Source organism: Sphaerodactylus townsendi, linkage group LG11 (genome assembly GCF_021028975.2).
Source record: "Sphaerodactylus townsendi isolate TG3544 linkage group LG11, MPM_Stown_v2.3, whole genome shotgun sequence".
In the NCBI taxonomy this organism is placed as follows: domain Eukaryota; kingdom Metazoa; phylum Chordata; class Lepidosauria; order Squamata; family Sphaerodactylidae; genus Sphaerodactylus; species Sphaerodactylus townsendi.
In genome coordinates this window covers 2916756-2938041 of record NC_059435.1, presented here as the reverse complement: position 1 = coordinate 2938041, position 21286 = coordinate 2916756, and the positions used below count along the sequence as shown (strand labels likewise).

The 21286-nt window shown below is 51.0% G+C and overlaps 2 protein-coding genes across 8 annotated transcripts in view; one reads left to right on the top strand and one right to left on the bottom strand.

Annotated features, from left to right (window-relative positions):
- HGSNAT (heparan-alpha-glucosaminide N-acetyltransferase) overlaps positions 1–5790 on the top strand; it is a 45511-nt gene extending 39721 nt beyond the window's left edge. For 3 of the 4 annotated variants that reach the window (XM_048510635.1, XM_048510637.1, XM_048510638.1), the window contains 5 exons: positions 3179–3265; positions 3866–3943; positions 4576–4646; positions 4730–4842; positions 5330–5790. In XM_048510635.1, coding sequence (XP_048366592.1) covers positions 3179–3265; positions 3866–3943; positions 4576–4646; positions 4730–4842; positions 5330–5511 — 531 coding nt within the window. In that variant the 3' untranslated portion in view covers positions 5512–5790. Of the gene's footprint in view, positions 1–3178; positions 3266–3865; positions 3944–4575; positions 4647–4729; positions 4843–5313 lie in introns of all 4 variants that reach the window. The other variant, XM_048510636.1, reaches the window with a different exon arrangement.
- Positions 5791–6227: 437 nt separating this feature from the next.
- INTS10 (integrator complex subunit 10) overlaps positions 6228–21286 on the bottom strand; it is a 50693-nt gene continuing 35634 nt past the window's right edge. Inside the window, exons 12-18 of one of the 4 annotated variants that reach the window (XM_048510625.1) lie at positions 20984–21139; positions 19396–19504; positions 17892–17971; positions 15007–15172; positions 14453–14546; positions 8378–8455; positions 6228–6668 (exon numbers count right to left, since the gene is read on the bottom strand). In XM_048510625.1, the coding sequence (XP_048366582.1) occupies positions 6512–6668; positions 8378–8455; positions 14453–14546; positions 15007–15172; positions 17892–17971; positions 19396–19504; positions 20984–21139 (840 nt within the window). In that variant the 3' untranslated portion in view covers positions 6228–6511. The remainder of the gene's footprint in view (positions 6669–8377; positions 8456–14452; positions 14547–15006; positions 15173–17891; positions 17972–19395; positions 19505–20983; positions 21140–21286) is intronic. The other 3 variants (XM_048510626.1, XM_048510627.1, XM_048510628.1) reach the window with 3 other exon arrangements.

Here is a 21286-nt window from a genome sequence, read left to right as displayed (position 1 = left end):
GCAGACACGCCACCTGGTGGACAGAAGAGAGCAGTGCTGCTAGGGAGCAGGTTGTGCCTCCCTGGCTGCGGCCGCTGCCTGGAGCCCTTCAGGCCCTCCAGGGTCCTCTTTGGGTGCCCCACAACTCTCCCCTTTTCTGCAAGGGGGAGGCTGTGACACAAGGCCAAGCTGGAGATGGCCACAGCAGGAACGGCGCCACCACTTGAAAGTGATTTTAAAATGCTGCAGGGGTCTGATCCTGACGGGGCCTGCAGTGTCCCCTCCCCCCATGCCACAGGGTGGCATTTGGGGAGAAACGTGCCTCCACAAGGCCACTGGTGGCATTTTTAAATCACTCTGGGATGGCAGTCGTGTAGTTGGCATCCGGACAAGCGTGGCTTTCCAGTCTTTTGCACTGAGTGTCACATGTATGACTATCTGCCACTAGGTCAGAAGTCGTGGGTGTGCCCTCGCTGCAATGAGCTCCTGGCACTCAAGGAACGTGTGCGTTCTCTTGAAGCCAAGGTGGCAGACCTGGAGAAGCTGAGAGAGGCAGAGAGGGTGACAGACGAGGCTTTCAGGGACCTAGCAGCCGGGTCCCACTCCCAAGGAGACATCTCTTCAGATGTCATGGAGAATGAGAGTCTGGGTGACGGAGGGTGCCAGTCTGAGGTGGTGGAAGATGCTCCCTTAGATGGGACCTCTTCCTTAGCTGGTGGTCAGATAACCTCTCGCACTGAGGATACCCCTCGGGGAGGTGGGGGGCTCCTTGTAGTGGGTGATTCGATCATTAGGAATACAGAGAGTTGGGTTTGTGAGAGGTGTGATGACTGCATGGTGACTTGCCTGCCTGGTGCGAATGTTGCGGACGTCATGCTTCATTTAGATAGGCTGTTAGACAGTGCTGGGTGGAATCAGCAGTTGTGGTCCACATTGGCAACAACGATCTTGGGAAATGTAGCCAGGAGGTTCTGGAAGCTAAATTTAGGCTGCTAGGAAACAGGTTAAAATCCAGGACCCCCAAGGTGGCATTCTCCGAAATGCTACCTGTTCCACGCACAGGGCGTGCTAGGCAAGCGGAGATACAGCGTCCCAATGCATGGATGAGAAGGTGGTGTAAGGCAGAGGGTTTCAAATTTGTCAGGAACTGGGACAAGGCAGGCCTGTACAAAAGGGACAGGCTTCAACTTAACCAAAGAGGGACCAGGCTGCTGGAGCTCAACAGTAAAAAGGTGGCAGAACAGATCCTTGGGGGAAAGCTGACAGGAGCAGAGGTGACTTTGGTTTGGAATACAGTGTCCATGGGGATGCAGACAGAGAGGGAGGTTTTTCTAAATCAACCACATACAAGCGAGGAGCATAGCAATGTGATAAGTGACAGTGTCTACAAAAGGTTAGAGGGCAAAACACATAAATCCCAGGTTAGGGACAGAGTATACAAGTTTTATCTATTTCTAATAGTAGAAGCCTTCGACCTAAAATGGGGGAGCTGGAGTACAGAGTTTTGAAGGAAGACATTGATATAGTGGGCATCACAGAGACATGGTGGAATGAGAACCAGTGGGATGCTGTTATCCCAGGTTACAGGCTCTACAGGAAGGATAGGACAGGGCGTATTGGGGGTGGGGTGGCCCTCTACATCAAAGAGAGCATAGTGTCACATAAAATAGACAATGCAGAGGGAGCTGATTCCTCTACAGAAGTAACTGTGGATATCAATACCAGGGGTGAAGCATAGTTTAACATTAGGAATATATTATCGTCCCCCTGACCAAAGCGCACAAGAGGATTCTGAGATGGAAAAAGAAATTAGAGAGGCCAACAAAAGCAAAAATGTAGTGGTAATGGGCGATTTTAACTATCCCCATATAAACTGGAAAAATGCATGTTCAGGTCATAGTAAGGAGAGAACATTCCTGGATATGCTAAATGACTGTGGCTTAGAGCAGATGGTTGTGGAACCAACCAGGGGAGAAGGGATCCTAGATCTAATTCTATGTGGGACCGAGAACCTGGTGCGGGAAGTCAGTGCTGTTGAGCCGATAAAGAACAGCGACCACAATTCTGTCAGATTCAGTATCTCTGCATAGGAACAAGTGACAACTACTAATGTAGTTACATTTGCCTTTAGAAAGGGAAATTTCTCAAAGATGAGGGGGATAGTGCGCAGGAAGCTGAAAGGGAAAATCAAAAGAGTCAAAACTGTCCAAGATGCTTGGAGGTTATTTAAAAACACAGTCTTAAAAGCTCAGCTGGAATGTGTTCCGCAGGTTAGGAAAGGCAGCACCCAGTCCAAAAGAAAGCCACCATGGTTAACAAGGGAGGTTGAGGAAATTATTAGGAAAAAAAGATGTCTTTTAGAACATAGAAGTCCAACTTAACTGATTAAGAATACCAGAGAGATCACAAATGGTGGCAAAAGAAAAGCAAGTTAGCTGTAAGGGAGGCAAAAAAGGATTATGAGGAATGCATGGCTGCGAACATCAAGACCAGCAACAAACAGTTCTTCAAGTACATCAAAAGCAGGAAGCCAGCTAGGGAAGCGGTAGGCCCATTAGATGACGAAGAAACAAAAGGTGTGCTAAAAGATGACAGGGAGATTGCAGAGAAGCTGAATGAATTCTTTGCATCTGTCTTCACCCAAGAAAAAAAGTGAGGGAAATTCCTGCACCTGAACCAAGCTTCTTAGGAGGCGAATCCGAGGAACTAGCAAAGATAGTGGTAGACAAGGAAGAAGTTCTGGCAGCCGTTGATAAACTAAATGCTACCAAATCCCATGGCCCAGATTGCATTCATCCAAGAGTTCTTAAAGAGCTCAAGCATGAAATTGCTGATCTTCTCACATTAATATGCAACTTATCCCTGAAGACTGGAAGATGGCCAATGTCACACCAATCTTTAAGAAAGGATCTAGGGGGGACCCAGGAAATTACTGGTAAATTAGTAGAATCTATCAGGAAGAGTCAGCATGGCTTTTGCAGAGGCAAGTTCTGTCTTACAAACTTACTAGAGTTCTTTGAGGGTGTAAACAGGCATGTGGATAAGGGGGAACCAGTGGCCATTGCTTTCACATCCTGCATGTGGGCTCCCAAAGGCACCTGGTGGGCCACTGCGAGTAGCAGAGTCCTGGACTAGATGGACTCTGGTCTGATCCAGCTGGCTCTTTCTTATGTTCTTATGTACACTTGCTCATTTCTAGGTGCTCTACATGACAACAGTGCCCTTTGACCCTGAAGGAATTTTGGGGACAATCAATTCTGTCATCCTGGCCTTTCTGGGACTTCAGGTACCGTCTGTCTCTTCTCGCTCTGCACAGGCAGAAAAGCACCATTTCCTCCTGGAAACCAGAGTCGGGTTCAGACATTACTTTAAACGGCAAGAATAGTCTTAGAACGGTAGAGATCATAATGGTTCAGTCATCAGCTCTTGCTGCACCCATAAACAGAGTTTATTATCCACTTGGGAGAGGGGTTAGCACCCAGTTAGCACTCATCCCTGAGCACCGATGACCACTTTTCTAGGGTACCCAAACTTCATCTGAGCTCTTGGTGTGTGTGTGTGTGGGGGGGGGGATGTGTACCAGTACACCCCAGTACACATCAGAGAGTACAGAGGAAAACTGACAGTCAACACCAAAGGAATCCCAGCAAAGAAAGGGGTTTGAAAAATTTTCCCGTGTAGTGCTGTACTCTTGCATCACATTTCAGATTTGATAGGCAACAGTAGGACGCCTTCCCTGAAACCTCGGAGAGGCTTCCTCCAGGATCTTGGGTCCATATTTTTTGGCTGGGATCATCTTCAGTCATTTCCTCTTTTTAGACCACCAGCCTGCTGCTGTAGGCGGGGCTGCTCAGGCTGCTTCTAATGCCTCACCTTTACTTTTAAGGCAGGAAAAATCCTCTTGTTTTACAAAGACCAGCACCAACAGATAATGCTTCGCTTTTGTGTTTGGACTGCAATACTGGTAAGTCACAAAGATGACCCAGATGCCCCTTCAGTTCAGTGCAGGAGCTCCTTGATCCTTCATTTAAGGCCTGTGTTGTGCCAGACAGGAAAGCTTGGCTCAGACAGAAGCAGCCTCGTCTGGGTCTTGCAAAGGCCTGGCAATCGTGGTCAGCAATTTCTTCCTCAAAGCCTCAGCTTCAGTAAATGGAGCTCCACAAGGCATTAGAGTCACCTTGCCCAAGTCTGGACTGGCCTGGAGCGGAGCTGGCGTGGCTGCAGTGGACACTGAGAATTGCATGCTGAAGTAGACCCGGGGTTTTCCTCACTAGTCTTCCACATCCAGGAGAGCCCGTGCAGAGCTGCAGGAATAGGACTCGTTGTGGTTTTTCAGAACACCAATGGGGGGAACTTCCACAATGGTCTCTATTGGCGAGAGGCCTTCTGGCTGCGGGGGGAGTTCCAATTGCTGCCTCTGGTCAGCTGCAGACACGAGACGAGGAGTGGGGAGGAGGCTCAGAACGGAAACACTGGGAGCCGGCAGGCTGAGAAGGCCGGAGGAGGAGGAGGGAGCAGCCCCCTGCTGCTTCCGCTCAGCCAGGCAGCCAGAAGGAAAGTGCAGGAATGTCCTCACCTCCAATGCCTGTTTTCCAGGGTGTTCCTTCTTTGGTCTTGACCAAATGTTCCACGGAGGAAGGCCTCATTCCTGTGAACAAAAACCTATGGTGAGTGCCCACCAAGCAGCCTCTTTCTCCATGCCAGCCCCCAGGGGACCCTCCTGAAACCTGCTGTTCACCTGTCCCTGCAGGTCCATCTCCTACGTGACCACCCTGAGCAGTTTTGCCTTCACCCTTCTGCTGTTGATATACTACCTTGTTGATGTCAAGAGGGTGTGGTCAGGTGTTCCATTCTTCTTCCTCGGTGAGTGTCCTTCACACAAAACTCAAGTCACAACTGAGAAAGGAGAAGGAAGGTTTCAGTTCTGCTTGGGACCCCCCCCCCCCCCCGGAAAAATGCGGTTGCAATTCCATTTTTTACTGTTGGTACCCTTGGCTAGTTTCTAAACCAGTAATCAGAGCTGAATTAATTTGGGACGTGTGTCAGTGCCCAGTTTTTCAGATCTATGCAGTGCTGACAATAATCTGCCATTTTTTTTCAGCCCATCCCTGTTGTGGCCCGGAAGAGTAAAAAGTGGGAGTGGGCTTCAGGCCGTCTCGGTTTGGGGGTGGGAGGGACCCTTGCAGAGATGGGTGGGTTTGCAAATGGTCAGGGAAGGGGCCGCAAGTAGCCTGGACAGCTGCTGTCGCTTGGGTTGGCCTCAGTGTCCTTGTCGTCCTGTTCTCCGCTGTCCTACCAGGTCCTGCTGGGTGGTGTGATTGTAACACGGAACAGTTTTTTGTCTTTTCAGGTATGAATTCAATTCTTGTCTACGTTGGACATGAAATATTTGAAAACTATTTCCCATTTAAGTGGAAAATGCGGGATACACAATCCCACAGTGAACACTTGGCTCAGGCTCTCATCGGCACTTCTCTGTGGATAATTATATCCTACGTGCTTTACAGGAAAAGGATATTTTGGAAAATCTAATGGAACATCGAAGGAAAGGCAAAGGAACAAACAGCCGGAGTGTGTGAACACTGAAGTGCTCTCTCCAAACACTGCACTGACTTTTTTTAAAAAAGGGATTGTGTGTTTGATTTACATTCCAAATAACTTTGATGTGCATATTTAAGTATAGTTAAAATTTTGTTGACCAACGTGCCATTTGTTACAACAAAGCATTTTTCAAATTATCTACATTGATATATTATTCCGTTTCTAAGTAAACATACAAAACAACTTCTAGGCAGAAGAGTAATTTTTAAAGAGTTGTTGTATGTGTGTACCCGGTTTTTTAAAAAGGTCATCTGCTCACCCCCATTTGAGCCATGCCTGGGCTACCCGTGCCCAGAGCCAGTCCTAGTCAATGCCAGCCAGAGCCACTGGCGTGCCTTCGTCAGGCCTCCCAGGGCACACTAGGGTCTTTGCTCAGCAACAGCAGGGGCTTGGCCTCCTGGGTCTGGCCTCTGTCTTCCTGTGTCTACTTCTAGGCCCGTCTTCCTACATGCCCGTCCCCTGCAATGAGAAAGAGGGCCTGGCCTTGCAGTCGGGCCTTCCCGCGTGACTCCTGGGCAGCTCGTGCAGAGTGATGTGAGCCGCTGCTTCATCCTCTGTGCACTCGCCTCTCATCTGCTTTGGCCGCCAATAGGAGAGCGTTATCAAGAGATGGTTACAGTTAAAATACTGAGCAGCTGAAGAGCACCTTAAAGATTAACAATGTTTTTATTTCAGCATCAGCTTCCGCTAGGCGGCCTCTAGGCTCCTGCAGATGGCCTTGACCCCAGCACCACAGGCCACCAAACACCTTGAAACCAGTACAGAGATCAAATATTGAATTCTAGACGTCTTTGCAAATGTCCGTTTATTTGCAATGGCAAACAAAGGATGTACTGAAGTACTGATCGGGGGAGCCAACTTAGGCCGACCACTCCAGGGTCTGTGTCAAGACAGCAGCTCGGCTGCTCTCCATGGCGCTGGTGCCTGGGGCTCAGGTTAGTGTCTGAAGCAGTAAGATTTTCTCGTTAATGCAGAATCTGTGCAACAGCATCATGAGGTTCTCTCCACAACGGGACACCTGGCGCTCCATCGCCAGGCGGAAGTCTTCCTTGACGCCTTTGGTGATTCCCCTGGTCACTGTGTGATGCCTGCAGTTATACGAACACAAGATCATCAAAGAGAAAGCAGTTACTGCTTCCAGTAAAACAGACTTGACATGACAGCTTATAAAATCCAACGTAACCTAACCATTTTAATTTTCTTTCTTTCGCTACACATGCGATTAAAAACTGGACAAAGCTGAAGCTGGTTTTAAATATTGGGAGACAACACCCCTAAGGGGTTAAAGTATCTCTGGGGTGGCGTTGATGCAGCGTCTAAAAAGAAATGCTGCAAATGGCAGCTATGAAGAATACAACAGACCTGCCAGGTTGCTCTCTGTCGCAGGCTCCTCCCACTGCTATTCCTGCACAAACATTTCTAGCATCCCCTGTTCTCCAAGGTGGAGATTAAGCGAAAGAGTAAGAGACCCACTCCCTGCCAAAGCTGGAAGCTCCCTGGCACAGCCTGAGTGTCGGTGCCAGAGCAGTTGGCCGCTTCACTGGTCACCCAAGTCTCCTGCATTTGCCAGAACCAGTGGTTGGACAGGAGACCACTTGATACCGAGGAGCCCCGGTTCTTTCGTCATGTGACACATTTTTTCACCACCCACAAATTATTCAGACCTGAACCACCAGCCAATGTTTTCCACGTTGTTCCACAGCCTCTTGACTGACTCAGGCGCCAGACGATCAGGAGGAGCAAACTCTCTTGCACTGAGCAGCAACACTCAGAGAGGACACCCAGCATTTGAACCAGGCAAGCAGCAGAGAGACAAGAATTGGGAGCCCCCCAAGGAATATTAATGTGCTTGCTTTATGTCCAAGACATTTGCAGACATCTTTCTCCAAGGTCAAAATGCCTCAATTGCAATGAGATAGAAAGATCAGTGAAGTATAAAAGATGGGTTCAAAAATTAACCCTTCTGGCACTGCCAAACGGCTCCCACGCTCCTTCAGATACTGGCACGCAGCAGAAGCTCTAGAAACAAATGGTCTCATTTAGTTGCATCCCACTTTTCTCCCAAAGGAGGACCCAAAGGGGCTTGCAGTGATGTGTTCCCTTCTCCCACTTTATCCTGACAACCACCACTCTGTGAGGGAAGTTAGGCTGAGACAGAAACACTCGGCCCAGGTCAGCCCTTGAGGGCAGAGACGGGGAGGGGGGGAACCTTGGATCCAGCACACTTAATCCCCATTCTGCATTCCTTTGATCCCGTCTTCTCAATGAAGCCCTCTGCAAGGTGTGGGCAATTTTTTAGTTTCAGTTGTATAACAGGTAATATAGTCTAGGCTTTGACTGATGGTTACTAGCAGAGAGATGCCCTGCAAAAGATTTTCAACAGCCTGAGGATGAAACATTCATGTTTTGAAGACAAAATAGACTGTGAGAAAATGGCCAAAGAAGCCACTGGAACAATAAATACATTTAACAAAAAGATGCCCAATGTTCACTATATTTTCATTACACCATTGACTGGATATTCATAAAAATCTAACTGATGCACCATTAATATATATGATTGTACAGAGATCCACTAAAAAAATTGAACATCATACACAGGTCAGCAATTTATGGGGTGGGGGTGGGGGGAGAGAATGAAACAAACAAACATGGCTGGCCAAGGAATGTAGGCACAAATGAAAAACAAAAGCACGGAAAAAACCACGGCGTTAACCAAGGGCTGATCACCATGGGCAGGAAAACATGTCGACAACAAGACAGCACACGGTGAGCAAGGAGGGCCCCTGCTTGGTACCTGTCAGCAGTCTGTATGCTGGGCTGGAGTACAGGTATGAATTCCTGCTGCAGCAACCCCAGCGGAGGGCTAGAAGTCCTTTAAGAAACAGCAAACAGCAGCATTCAAACACCGACACCAAAGTCACGTGGGCCACAACAATCAACGCTCCAAGGCACAGAGCCTCCTCCTGTTTGAGAGTCCAAACCCTCCGGCAGGCATCAGCAGACCTTTGTGGGGCTGGGGAAAGCTGAGGAGGCCTCTTCCTTTATTTAGCACTCCACATAAAACGGGGCATTGAACATGCCATGCCAGGTTAAAATCCCTAATTACATCATACCACAGTCAGAAAAAGATGAACAGTCCAAATTTTTAGTGAAACCTTTTCCGGATAATCACTGTCGATACTCATAAATGTATTTTAGAGGATATAGCTAAGTTCTTCAACCACAATGTCTTTCAAGATCTCAACTTTTCATCCCACGCCTGATGGGGTCCAACTGACACTGACGCCGTTAAGAGCCATGGATTACACTGGACCCAGGGGTATCACGGGAACAGCAAGCGAACGCAACTATTTTTTTAAAAAACCTTCCTTTGTCCATTTATCCCAGACAACCCCCTTCCTTGGTTCAGCTGATCTGACCATGTGGATCCAAGCCACAATGACCTTGCAATTAGTTTATTATCATGCACTCTATATGAGGCCTTTGAAGTCAACTTGGAAGCTCCAGTTGCTTCAGGATACTGCAGCGCAGCGGCTACTAGGAGCTCAGTGAAGACTACGCGTCACATCTATTTTGCAGTCACTCTATTAGTTACCAGACAGTTATCAGGTTCTGGTTGTCACACAGATTTCAGAACACTCTTCCTCTAGCTGTCCGGGCCCTGCGGGACTTGGGTGATTTCCGCAGGGCCTGTAAGACTGAGTTGTTTCACCGGGCCTTTGGAGAGACCAGCCGCTGAGTGTGCGCCCCCCCCTCCCCCCGTTCCATATGGGTCTTTGTTCCATGTGAGTCCCTAATATCGGGTTTTATCATCTCCCCTCTCTCCTCTTTTCCTGGGAGAAATTTAGTTTATGGTTAAGCACTGGCTTTCGTGGGATGCCTAGGTTAGGAAATATTCGCTGTTTTTAAATGACATTTATGATAATTATGTTTTAATGATTTTATGTATACCGTTTTATGTTGTACACCACCCAGAGCCCTCTGGGGATGGGGCGGTATATGAAATAAAATAAATAAAATAAATAAATAAATAAAAACCGTAAACCTGCAGGATCCCCTCTCCCGCTACATCTCACCTTGGCAGAGCCTCCCAGGGGTGCTCCCTGCCCACATCAACCTCCTGTTCACCTGCATTCTGCGCAGGGCCTCCCACGTGGTGGAGCAGCCTGTCTGCAGTGACCAGGAAAGCCCTGAACGTCTGTCACTGTGCAAAACATAACTGCTCAGGAGGGCATCCAGGGCTGAGGACTGCAGCAGAATGGAACAGACTTGGTGCTTTTGGAAGGGAACCGGGCTGCAGGGCTCGTGCATCGGGTATTGCAGGGGGCACCTCATGGCTACTCAACTGCCTCCTACTGTTGGAACCCACTTTCTGCATTTTGGGACATCAGGCCTTAAGACAGGTTGTGTTTCTGTCATTGCTGTTTGCATCGTTTTTGGCATCCGTAATCTAAGTCTTACTGGATGTCTTCTGCTGTCTTAACGGGATTCATTTTCTATCTTTTGCAATCTGCCTTGAGTCTCACTCAGAAAGATAGGCTATAAACAAGGGAAATGAATAAATACTAGCTCACCCAATACATACTCTTACAAAGTAAAGAGTAATGGATTGTCCAATTAGGCTACCTTTAAGAAGAACAGGCAAGCTAAGCGTGTCACAACGTGATTGTGCACAACATCAGCTCAACAGCCCCATATTCTGTGCAAAAGGTGTGTGTGTGGGTGTGTGCCCAGCTCTACCAACCTCTCTTAATAAAACTTTTCTTACCTGCCAGTTTTCTTCCCAAAGTATTTTATGCCTATGTTGTTGTGTTTTTTTGTTTTTTTTTTTTTTTTTGGGGGGGGGGGGGGGCTGGAAACACAGACTAGTGGTCCACAGAGCAGCATTTCCCAGCTTCTGGATTCCTTTCTGTGTTATACCTAGTTTAATTTGGCATGTGTAAGAACAAAACAGAAGTTGCTCTTGTTCTTCTATGATGTTGAAAATACAAAATACACAACCAACCAGTCTTAATCACAACGATGGAGTCCATGATGCAGCGCAGGTTCGAGACCCAACACAGTGACCACTAAACCCTTTAGCCTGTATTTATCCTTACATGAACATTAATGCTGCAAAGTAACCCAGTTCTCAAGTAACTCTCTCTTCCAAGAGACTGTCACAAGGACAGAAGTGCCACCACGATGCAGCAGACGGTGTTCCGTGCCCATTGACTGAAACATGGACAGAGAAGGTGCTATTCTGTGTGACACACCCCTCCAAGGTAACTGAACAGCGAGCAAGTTGAGGGCCTGTCACCCAAGCCCCCCACCCCACGGCCGTCAAAGACTGGGCTGGGTTAAATGAGTGGGATGCTTCCCATTCTGCTGCACTATAGTCAACTAACTGCATGACCATTAGGGAAAAGCTGGCAATCGCCAGCTGAGCCATCCCAAAGAGCCTTCGGCCCCTCCTCCCAGGTACACCATACACGAGGGCAGGCAAAACTCTTTGCACGTTCCTTACAGAAATCCGGCAAGACAAAAGCAGCGGCAGGAAAGCCAGTCTGGACAGAAAGCGGTGCGTGTCAGCCATGGGCTCCTGCGGAGTCCCACTCTTGCTATTTCACTGCCCACAGAGGGAAGAAGACTTCCAACCATCCACTAGGCTGGTTGTCGGCCACAGGAGAATCTGCCAGCTCTTGGGGGTTCTTCCACCCCCTTGGAAGAGGTGACGTACTGGGCCACCCCTCTTCCTCACCCTCACCCGTCCCGACAGAGATCTGCATCCAGGGAGGCTGGGTTCTGCCCTCTGCTTCCGCAGCTGCACTGGGACCTCCAATGCGCATTGGCCACTTCAGGCACAGCTTCCGCCTTAGTGGACGGCGTCTGAGGCCGCTCTCTCGCACAAGGGGGAATTCAGCACCCTGAGAATTTCAACTTGCTGCCCTCAACTGAGGGCCAGTAGGGTATAGTGGTTAGAGTGTCTGGGAGACCCAGTTTTGTATTGCTACTGTGCCATGGGAACTTGCTGAGTAACCATGAGCCAGTCACCCACTCTCAGCCAGCCTACCTCACAGGGTTGTTGTGAAGATAAAATGGAGGAGAGCAGAATGATGTGAGCTGCTTTGAGACCCCACTGGGGAGAAAGAGGTGTGTGTGTGTGTGGGGGGGGGGGGATCAATGAAATGAGGAAGTAAAATACATGATTTCAATAAAGAATTGAAATCATTTGGGGGGGGGATGCAAATACTTCCCCTGTTCTTTGTTTTCCTTTCTTGCGCCTTGTTGGCGCCTTCTTCGCGGCTGCACCGAGTGAAGGCAGATGCCCTGAGAGATCCTGGACACGGGAAATCTGCCTAATACCGATTCTGCCCCTCGTCCTGCCCCACGTCCAGCCCTGACTCCTCCTGACTGGCAGCGTCTCCGGTGGGAGCCTTTTAACTGGCGGTGGCAGGGATCGGCAAAGCAGGCCTGGCTCCCCTGTCAGGCCTGGCATCAGTGGGCTGGCGCCGAGGTCACACCTGCGCTTGCCAACGTTATCTGTCTGTTTCAGTCGCTGTGCTTGCAGCTAGTGAAGCCTGGCTCCCTCAGTCCTCCCTTCCACGGGGCAGGATTGCAACCATCGCTTGTCCTTGAATCCTAGAACACATCACAACACTGGTCCAAATGCTGTACTTTTCCTATTCATCCTATTGTGGGAACAGGTGGGAGGGGGAGTTGGGGAAAAGTGGGAAATTTGGAGGTATCGGCAAGCTGCAGGAACCAGGGCCCACTCTGGAACGTTTCCTGAGTCTCAATAATTGACTGGAGTAATAGAGCCTAACCCCCCCCCCCGCCCCCCCAAGCCATGGCCCAGGGCCATTTTGCCACCAGCCTTGCAAATTGCTAATGCCAGTGACTGCCATCAAATCCTGCCTTCCTCTCCAACGGGGATCCAAAGCAGCTTACAACATTCTCTTCCGTTTTAGCTTCACAACAACCCTGTGAGGTAGGTTAGGCTGAGAGAGAGAGAGTGAGTGAGTGAGTGTGTGTGTGTGACTGGCCCAAAGTCACCTCGTGAATTCCACAGCCGAGTGGCGACTGGAATCCTGATCTTCCAGACCCTGGTCCAGCTCCCAACCCCCGACACCAGCAGCACTTTCCTTGACAAATACTCCCTCTCTCGTGACCTCTCGCCTCTCCCTGCCAACAGGATCCCGTTTCTCTAGTCTCTCTCCCCTGAGCCATGGGATGCGGAGGTTGCCTAATAATGGCCACTGACAGGCCTAGAATGTTGACCTTCAGGCAGAGCCTAGAGATCTCCCAGAAATATAACTGATCCCCAGATGAAACAAAACTGAAACTCAAGAGCTTTTAAAAATACATATAACAGACTTTTGCTAAATATATTGTGTCAGAGGTAGGGGGAAGATTCTAATATTTGCGAGTGAGAGAAAATACCTTTCCTAAGCAGAGGCATGCGAGGGGAGGGGGGCCCTGCATCTGGACATGGCCCACCCACCCTAGCGGAGGGAGGGGAGGGGTGGCATGCAAGGGAAGGGAAGGAGGGGAGGGGAGATTGCAAGGTTGGGGTATAAGAACTGGTTTAAAATACTCCTCCTGCCACATGGTCAGGGCTCACAAAAATCAACTATGACACATTCAAGTGCAAAGAAGCAAGTTTAACGTATGAAGAAAAACCACACATGTGGCTGAATACACAAGGAGCGGGAGGCACCTGAAAGGACAGCAGAAGAGAAGCTCATCTAGTTGTGCTGTGTGAGCTGCTAGGAAACCTGTCGCTGGACTTGAGTGCAAAATCACTGGACTGAAGAGCAACACCCCACGATATTTATTATTACAGTTGGTAGACGTTTCTAAATATGTCTATGATGTGAGCCTCCCTGAGCCCAGAAGCATATTAAATTCAACCAACGAATAAACAAACAATCCTCACCAGTCCAATCTGGGGCAGACTTCAAATGTTGGCAGAAGAGGACAAAGTGAAATGTCATCACTTCACTCCATAGGGCAGTGGTGGCAAACCTATGGCACTCCAGATGTTGATGGACTACAATTCCCATCAGCCCCTGCCAGCATGGCCAACAACATCTAGAGTGCTATAGGTTCGCCACCACTGCCATAGGGAAAGCCAAGAGGATAAATCTACATCGGTGTGAACCATCAGAAACACCAAATTGCCAAGCTTATGTTAGAGAGTAAGAGCCATACGTCTGCAGGCTGCAGAAGGAGAACAGCTTTCCTGACTGGCCAAAGACATCGGATCAGCCCTGGGGAAGTGCCCGCGAAAGGCTGTGCGTGGCTCTCGCCAGAGGACTAACCGCCAGCTGCACCGAGAGCAAACCTGAGCCTTGTGGCATCCTGAAGACTAACGTTTCATTTTAGCACAAACTGTCATGGGCTTCCACGTACGAGTACCTGACAAAGAGCGCTCTGGTCCAAAAGGGCTTCCACTATTAAGTGCCGCACATCCCCTCCCCATGATGATGGCAGGTTTCATGGGAGACTCGTGGGGCAACCAGCCAGGAGAGGTCCTTCCACACATCTCAACGGAGCCACTGGAGGCAGCCGGTTCTTTGGGAGGCCTCCTGTGTGGGGCACTTTGCACCTTTACGCTCCCCTACTGTGCTGGGAGACTGGCCAGGCCACTGGCTGGCTGCTTCTTTCAATGCCCAGGTGAGATAAAAGTACCTGCATCCCCATGGCTTTGTATTAATTGACTGCTGGCCTGTCCTAAAGCAGAAGCAAGTTAAAAATCAGACGAAACCCAAAATCACACCAGCTAATGGACCTGCCCCACGATATTGCTGGCAGCCCCCGAGATCAGTCACGCCTCAGAAAATGGCATCTCATATCAAGGAACAGATTGAAAAAAGGCTCCTCGTACTTTATTAAAATCCCCTGATTCGGCAACAATTCCAGGTGAATTTTTCCTCCTTCTGGGGTCCTTAAGTAGGCAAACTCTTCCAACATATCGATATCTGGAAAAACTGCTCAGGTTCCAAAGGGGAAGCAAAGCGAACAAGGAAACACTCTCACGGTCTGTTCAGGGGCGGGTTCCTTGCTCTTGGCACCCCACATCCATGGCGAAGGGAGAAGTGGGCATCGCTGCTCTCCTCCTCCTGGCCTCGTTCGCAGAACACCCCTCAGTCTTGGCGGCCACCGCCAAGAGATCCATTGGGTTAACTACGGCTCACCCGCCCCCCCCCTCCCCCCGCCCAACCCAGAGCACAGGGTCCTCGAGCAGAGGCATGGAGTCCCGGAATGTCAGAGGCTCCTCCGAAACTCCCCCTCTCTGTCCTTTGCTCAGCACTGCCCAGTGCCAGCCCATCCCCCCCAAACACACACACACACAGAGTAGATCTCTCTTCCCTCTGGCCATTCTGAAAACACAGCCTTTCTGGGAAAAGCAGCCTCTGCCGTCTTTTGGGAAAAGGATACTCGTCACGTAGTTGAAAAAGTTTTCATACTGGAAGCTTCCCTGTAGGCAGACTTTGTTGATTGCTTTCAAGAACAAGTTTTCACCCCTTGGCCATTCATGCTGGAGTAACACAATGACGTGACCCAGGGCCAGATCGTCCCTGTTGTCTGTGAAGGCTCGCAGCTGTGGGAAGAAAGAGACACTGAACGCACTCCAAGCCCACGTGGGTCCAAGAAGACCCCCTTCACACGTTACACAACAGAACCTCCGCTTCCCTGACGTGACAAGAGCAGGCCGGCCTGGGCCACCTGGGGCAGGGCAGAGGAAATGGTGGGGATTTCCAGGAGATGGATCTCTTGGCCACGTGGTTCAAGACCCGCAGCAGCTCACTCAAAGCTACCCTTGGATGGGGCCGGCCTCAGTTGAGGGGGGGCTGCCATGACTGGGGTGGGGGAAGGACGCCTTTATTCATTCAATTCTAGTTCTACTCTGCCCATAACCAGGCTCAGGGCAGCTTCCAACCATTAAAACACTGAGGAGGATGCAACATTTAAGATGAAACGAAGACACCAAATCTAGAATACTTTTGCAGATGCCGATGAAAACAACATGCATTCAAGCCCGTGAAGCCCCCACCAAAGGATGGATGGGGGGGGGGGGAGTGAGATCTAAACAACGGGGGGCGGGCGGGGAGGGGGCACCGTTTGAATATATAATTACAGGCACTCGCTCGTAGTTAACCCAATGATTACAATATTCTCGATAGCAAGTGGTCACGAGGCCGGCAGGATGATATTGCGACGACGGATGGCCTCAGCCGAAGGTCCAGCGGAGCATCTCTGTCTCACAGGCCCTGTGGAACTAAGATCTTGTCGGGCCCTGGAGCCAGTTGACAGAGAGTTCCACCAGGCTGGAGCCAGGGCCAAGAATGCCCTGGCTCTGGTTGAAGCCAGCCTCATGTCCTTGTGGCAGGGGCCCTTCATGGGTGGTATGGGGAAATGTAGTCCCAAAGATATGAGGGTTCCAGACCACTCAAGGCCTTGAAAGTCAAGACTAACACCTTGAACATGATCCAGAATTCAACTGGCAGCCAGTGCAGCCGATGTAAGATGGGAGTAATACGTTCTCTTGCTGTAGCTCCAGTGAGGAGCCTGGCTTTCCAGATCAGTCTCAAGGGTAGGCCAGCGTACAGCCAGTTATAGTAGTCTAGCTGGGGGGTGACCGTTGCATGGATCAGTGTGGCTAGATTGGCATGGGAGAGGGAGGGGGCCAGCTGCCTAGCCTGGTAGAGATGGGGAAATGGCACTCTTGCTACGTGTGTGACCTGGGCCTCCACATCAGGAGGATTCCCAGCTGTTGACTCTTGCCAAACCGGAGTGCTTGTCGGCATCCCTTTCTCAAACCCCCTCCCAGCGCAAGAAGCCCCCCCGTGGGCAGAAGCAACGAACGGCAGGTTTCCCAACCCACCACCTGGGATCTCTCTGGGGAGGGGAGGAGGAAAGGGATGCAGGTGCCAAGACCTGATTGTTTGGTCTTGTCATGAGTTTCCAGGTGAGAACAGGAGATGTGGCACCCAGGGAGCAGACTGCCCGTGCTGGTTTGGCTATGTGTGCTTGTTAAGGAGCGACCGTGTCGTGAGGACTATAGAGTGGTTATCTGAGACTTGTGGTGGGAACACAAGCCTGAGAAGAGCTGTTGCTGCATAATTGGGACTGGGAGGAGGGGCTGAGGTAGTTTTTGCTGGGGGGTGTGTGTGCCCATTTTCAGATTGGACAGTGATCCTGTGCAGAAGGCAACTCTTTGGGCTTTCTCTCAATGAACGAATTTTGTTTGCAATTGAGTCTGTTTCATTGGGAATCTAGAGAACACGACAGCAGCCGCCGCACAGTGTTTTCCTGCAGGGGCCAAGAGTGTTGGCGCCTCTCCTTGCTCAGATTCATTAGGAAGAGGAAAGAAGCAGCCGAGGATGTCCGGATCCCTCTTTTAGCAAAGGAGGAGCCAAAATGCAGTTTGGGCCCCCAGCCCTTGAGGTTTCTTTGCTGGACACCAAGGGGGCTCCTGGCAGAACAGAGACTTCCTGGCCCTGGGCTCCCTCTTGGCCCTTCACATCATCAGAATGGACATGTTCATTCAGGGCAGATCAGAAAACCATCAGTCTTAAACAGGAGCCTTGGCAACCCTGACAATGCCAAGAGAGTCCTCTGTATTTCTACTGACTAAAATAGCTATTGCACGAGCCCTACAGAAGTCCAGGGACAGCTACGATACCACGATGCCCACGTGGCAAAAATCCCTTCCCAAGCCAGTGCCAGCCATTTTCCATACCTGTCCTTTAAAGTGAAAGGGGAAATAATTTTTTTTAAAAGTCAAAGCTAAAGACGTGTTTCCAATAGAGAGATCTGACAGGCCTGGGCTAGAAACTGGCAAGAAGTGCCCCATTCAAGGTGGAACCAGCTCTTCCCTGTGAAATTTCGTAGCTGGGGGGAGGTGGTCGGGAGAGAACAGAGGCGCTCTAACATAGATTTCCATGTATCAAGTCAGGGTTAAAACCACATAATGTTTATTCAGGCTATCCAAAAAAGCCTTCCCAAACAAGAATTCTGCAGAAGCCGTTTCACAGTGAGGCTGGCCCTGTGCTTGCTGAGCCCAGCCCCCCCACCCCCACCCCCCGGGCACAGCCCTTCGCACCCAGTCCTTGGTTTTCTGTCCAGCAATCCCCCACCAGGCCTCTGAGAAGATCAGCAATCTCTAGATTCCCCATCAGCCGTCTGCACCTGGGTCCACCGAGGCTGCAGAAGCCGTCTCCTTCGGAGGAATTCCCCCTAAACGCCACCACTACCAAGACCAGAAACCGAACAACAAAAGAGGGACTGGGGCTCACATGACCAACAAAACAAACACTTACCTTGAAAGAAGCCAGCAGGAGCCGCAGGCAATATGGCAGGACGGCTGCACTGGTGCACGGCCAGAGTCTGAGCTCTGAAACTACAGACAAATGGGGAGGGGGGGGGGGGGGGAGAGGCTGCAATATCAAATCTCTGGCAGTGATGAGAAGCAGGGACCACTGGCCTCCCCTGTGGCTGCCACAAGAAACACACAGCGGTTCCTTCACCAAAGGGGCCAAGTGTGACTTTAGCACCAGAGAGGAGAGAAGGCAGGCCTACCACTTTCCTCCTCCTGAGGCCTGCTGCCCCGATTTCTCTACAACAGCGGCCAAACAGCCAAGCAACCAGGCAGGTTGGCCAGAGGTGCAAATCAGGGAAAGCGGGGACGTCCTGGAAGCCAAGCGAGCAAATCAGCATCCTGCTCTGAGGGTCGGCCTTCCTGCCCAGGAGCGCTTGCCTGCAGGAGGAAGGGCCCGGCCTCAACGGCAGCACTCCCAGCCGAACGGAAGAAGCCCAGCAGGAAAGTCTGGGCTCAAGCAGAGGAGAGGCTCTACTGCTTCACCAAGTCAGACGCCGTTAGCTTGATTTTTAGCACTCCTGGTTTACAGGCAATTTACTAATCTAGTATCAGGGACTTGATACGTCGAAGATGCACTCCCGAGGTGTACACGTGGCCTGTCAAAACCACATCACAGGGATGCAGCAAACATAAAACAGCCCATCCGCCAAGTCCTGGTGGATCACAGTAGGGGAGCAGCCGGCCCCGCTGCAGCACCAAAACAGAGGCCCCAGGGCAAAAACCGGCCCTCCCTCCAAGCGTTGCCTTCCCCCTCTGCAACCCCCTTCAAGGGTTTCACCACTGTCAAAAATGTATTTAGCAGCCCCCCCCCCCCACCCTTTAGATCTGCTTGATGTCCCCCATCCTCTGGTGCTAATGAGTGTAACACTGGTCTGTGGGTAACAGTGCAGCCGGAAGGGAGAAGGCTGCTAAGAAGAGCAGAGCAATCGCTCTCCCGAGAAGAGACGGATGCACAGGAGAATGAATGTGCTGCAGGGTCTTGTTTTGCCGGCTGCAGGTAACCAGGACACCAAGTCCCAGCTGCGCCCCACTCTCTTCCATGCACAGCCCCCTCACGAGGATCTGCTCGTGGCCAGGAGGCCACCAAAACACCCCGGGTCACTCCTGGCCTGCTGCTCTCAGCCCTTCCCCAGGACTCCCAAACACCCCTTTCACAATCAGCAAGTTCAAAAAGAGCCGCCCCCCCCCCCCCCATTAAATGTGCAGAAAGGTTATAGAGGATCACATTTTCAACCACTGGTCGTTTGCAGGATTTTCCATGAGGATAAGAGTAAATATCCACAGCCAAGGGAATTAGGCCGCTATCATGCGTGACCTCAGGCACGATTTCCCCCTGCTGGGGGAGGGGAATATTACTTTTCAGCAGTGACGTTTCCGCCTGCTACAAATAGCCCCAGCACAGATTTCAAAGGCTGTCCGTCACTCAGTCCTTATCAGCGCTTTACCTTTCCTGAATTTTGATTTCAATTTTGGCTGGTCTTCCTGGAGTTTCGTGCCCTCTGGGATGGGCAGGGCCATGGAGCACAGCAGGTCAAGGAGCTTTTCACAGGTGAACTGCAAGAGGAGGAGGAGGAGAGCCCGTTCAAACCCAGCAGCGGGGCCCAGCGTCGGAGGGAGAAACTGCCCGCCTCCCCCATCAGGGGACCTGAAGACCAGGGAGATGCCCAGCTGCATTCAGGCCACCCAACTGGGTCCCCCCAGTCCAAGGAGCTTCCTGCTTCCCGCAGAGGAAGGACGACGGCAGAGCAGCCGAGCCAGGTCTCACGGGCAGCCATGGCAGCAGCTGCGTTCAACCCGAAGAGCCACACTCGCTCCCACCCCTGGTAGGAGCCTCACAGCTTCTCTGTCCTTCTGGCCGTGGCGGTTTCAAGGCGGAAACAAACCACCTGTGAACTGCAAGCCCCAACGGACAAGGGCCACGCCCACTTCCCAGAAATATAGGGTAGGTGCTGATGTTGGAGAGCCGCAAGAGGCATATAAAAGAGTCACCTGACTAAACCTCAGACAAAGGAAGCCCTTCGTGGCCTAGAGGTCAGATGGGCATACTCCCACTATACCTGTCAAACAGTTTCAGTTTATTCAAGGACCAAACAACAAGGTGTGTTAATATGTGGCCCCCAAAGGGACTTGTGGCAGGACACCAGCTGTGGGGCCCCCACCGTCAGTCAGTTTGGGAGGGCTGCAACTGCAGACCAAATTCTGGACAGTACTTCAGTACAATGGAGGAGGCCCTTCCCAGAATCCCCACCCCCAAACTGCAGCGCCCCTGAGAACTTGGTCCGCTCCAGGGCTCCTCGGGATAGAGGCAGTCGGCTGCCTGCCTGCCTGCCTGGAGGTCAACCAGTGGCCAGAGATGAGATGCAAAAGCTCCGCTCAGGGCCTGGCCTCCAGGGGGCAGCAAAATTAAGGACGGGAGGATCCAAATGACTGTGAGGAAGCAGGGCAGCGGCCAGGAGGCAACACAGCAAAGGGAATTCAACACTGCAAGGACAGCATGGCCTGAGGAAAGGCGTCTCTGCGCTGGACTGGTTTTCTTAGTGCTGCAGTGCACGGGCAAGAGAACCGGAAGCTGAAGGGATCTTCCGAAGACATGAAACTGCTTAATAGTGCCCTGAGCGGAAGAAGACCAAGTGGGGGCTGTTCTGGCCATTCGACCCGGTTCCGGAAGAGAACAGCTGCTGCACCAGAGGAGTGAAAGGTCGGCCTGCAGGCCCCTGTGTCCACCGAGAGCTCCAAAAAAGAGACCCTCATTTAACACAAGTGGGGACTGGGGTGGGGAGGGGGTGTTAGATAAAAGTCACAAAACTACTTCAGCTACTTCAAAACAAGTGCAAAAGTGTACTTGCAGTTATGTTTATTAAAGCAATGGTAGCCAGGGGTTAAAGCTACTATGGTGAAGCCCGTTAGCTGGGAGGCCCCATGGAGTGAACTTGGCCGTTCCTGCCTGAACCGCACATGCCTGAACCTCCACAGTTGTGGCCACAGGCCTAGAGGGAAAGTGGAGAGACTTACAAGAAGAGCACAGCCACCTACCCGATACTCTCCGAGGGCAAAATGGCAGGTGGCCAGCTGGACCAGGGCTCGCTGGCTTTCTCGCGCCCCTTGTCCTGCGGCCTGTGGTGGCTGAGAGTGAGGCCCCTGCAGAGCTGCCAAGTGATGCAAACTGGCTACAGCTTTTTTATACTGGCCCTTTTGAAAAGGAAAAGGAAAAAGCCAAACTGTTAAAAGAGTATTCATGCTCCACCAACCATAGAAGATCATTTTCCAGCCAACAGGCAACCTGCAACATAACCCTCAAGTCTCTCAAACACAGCTCTGCTTTTGATGCGCACGACG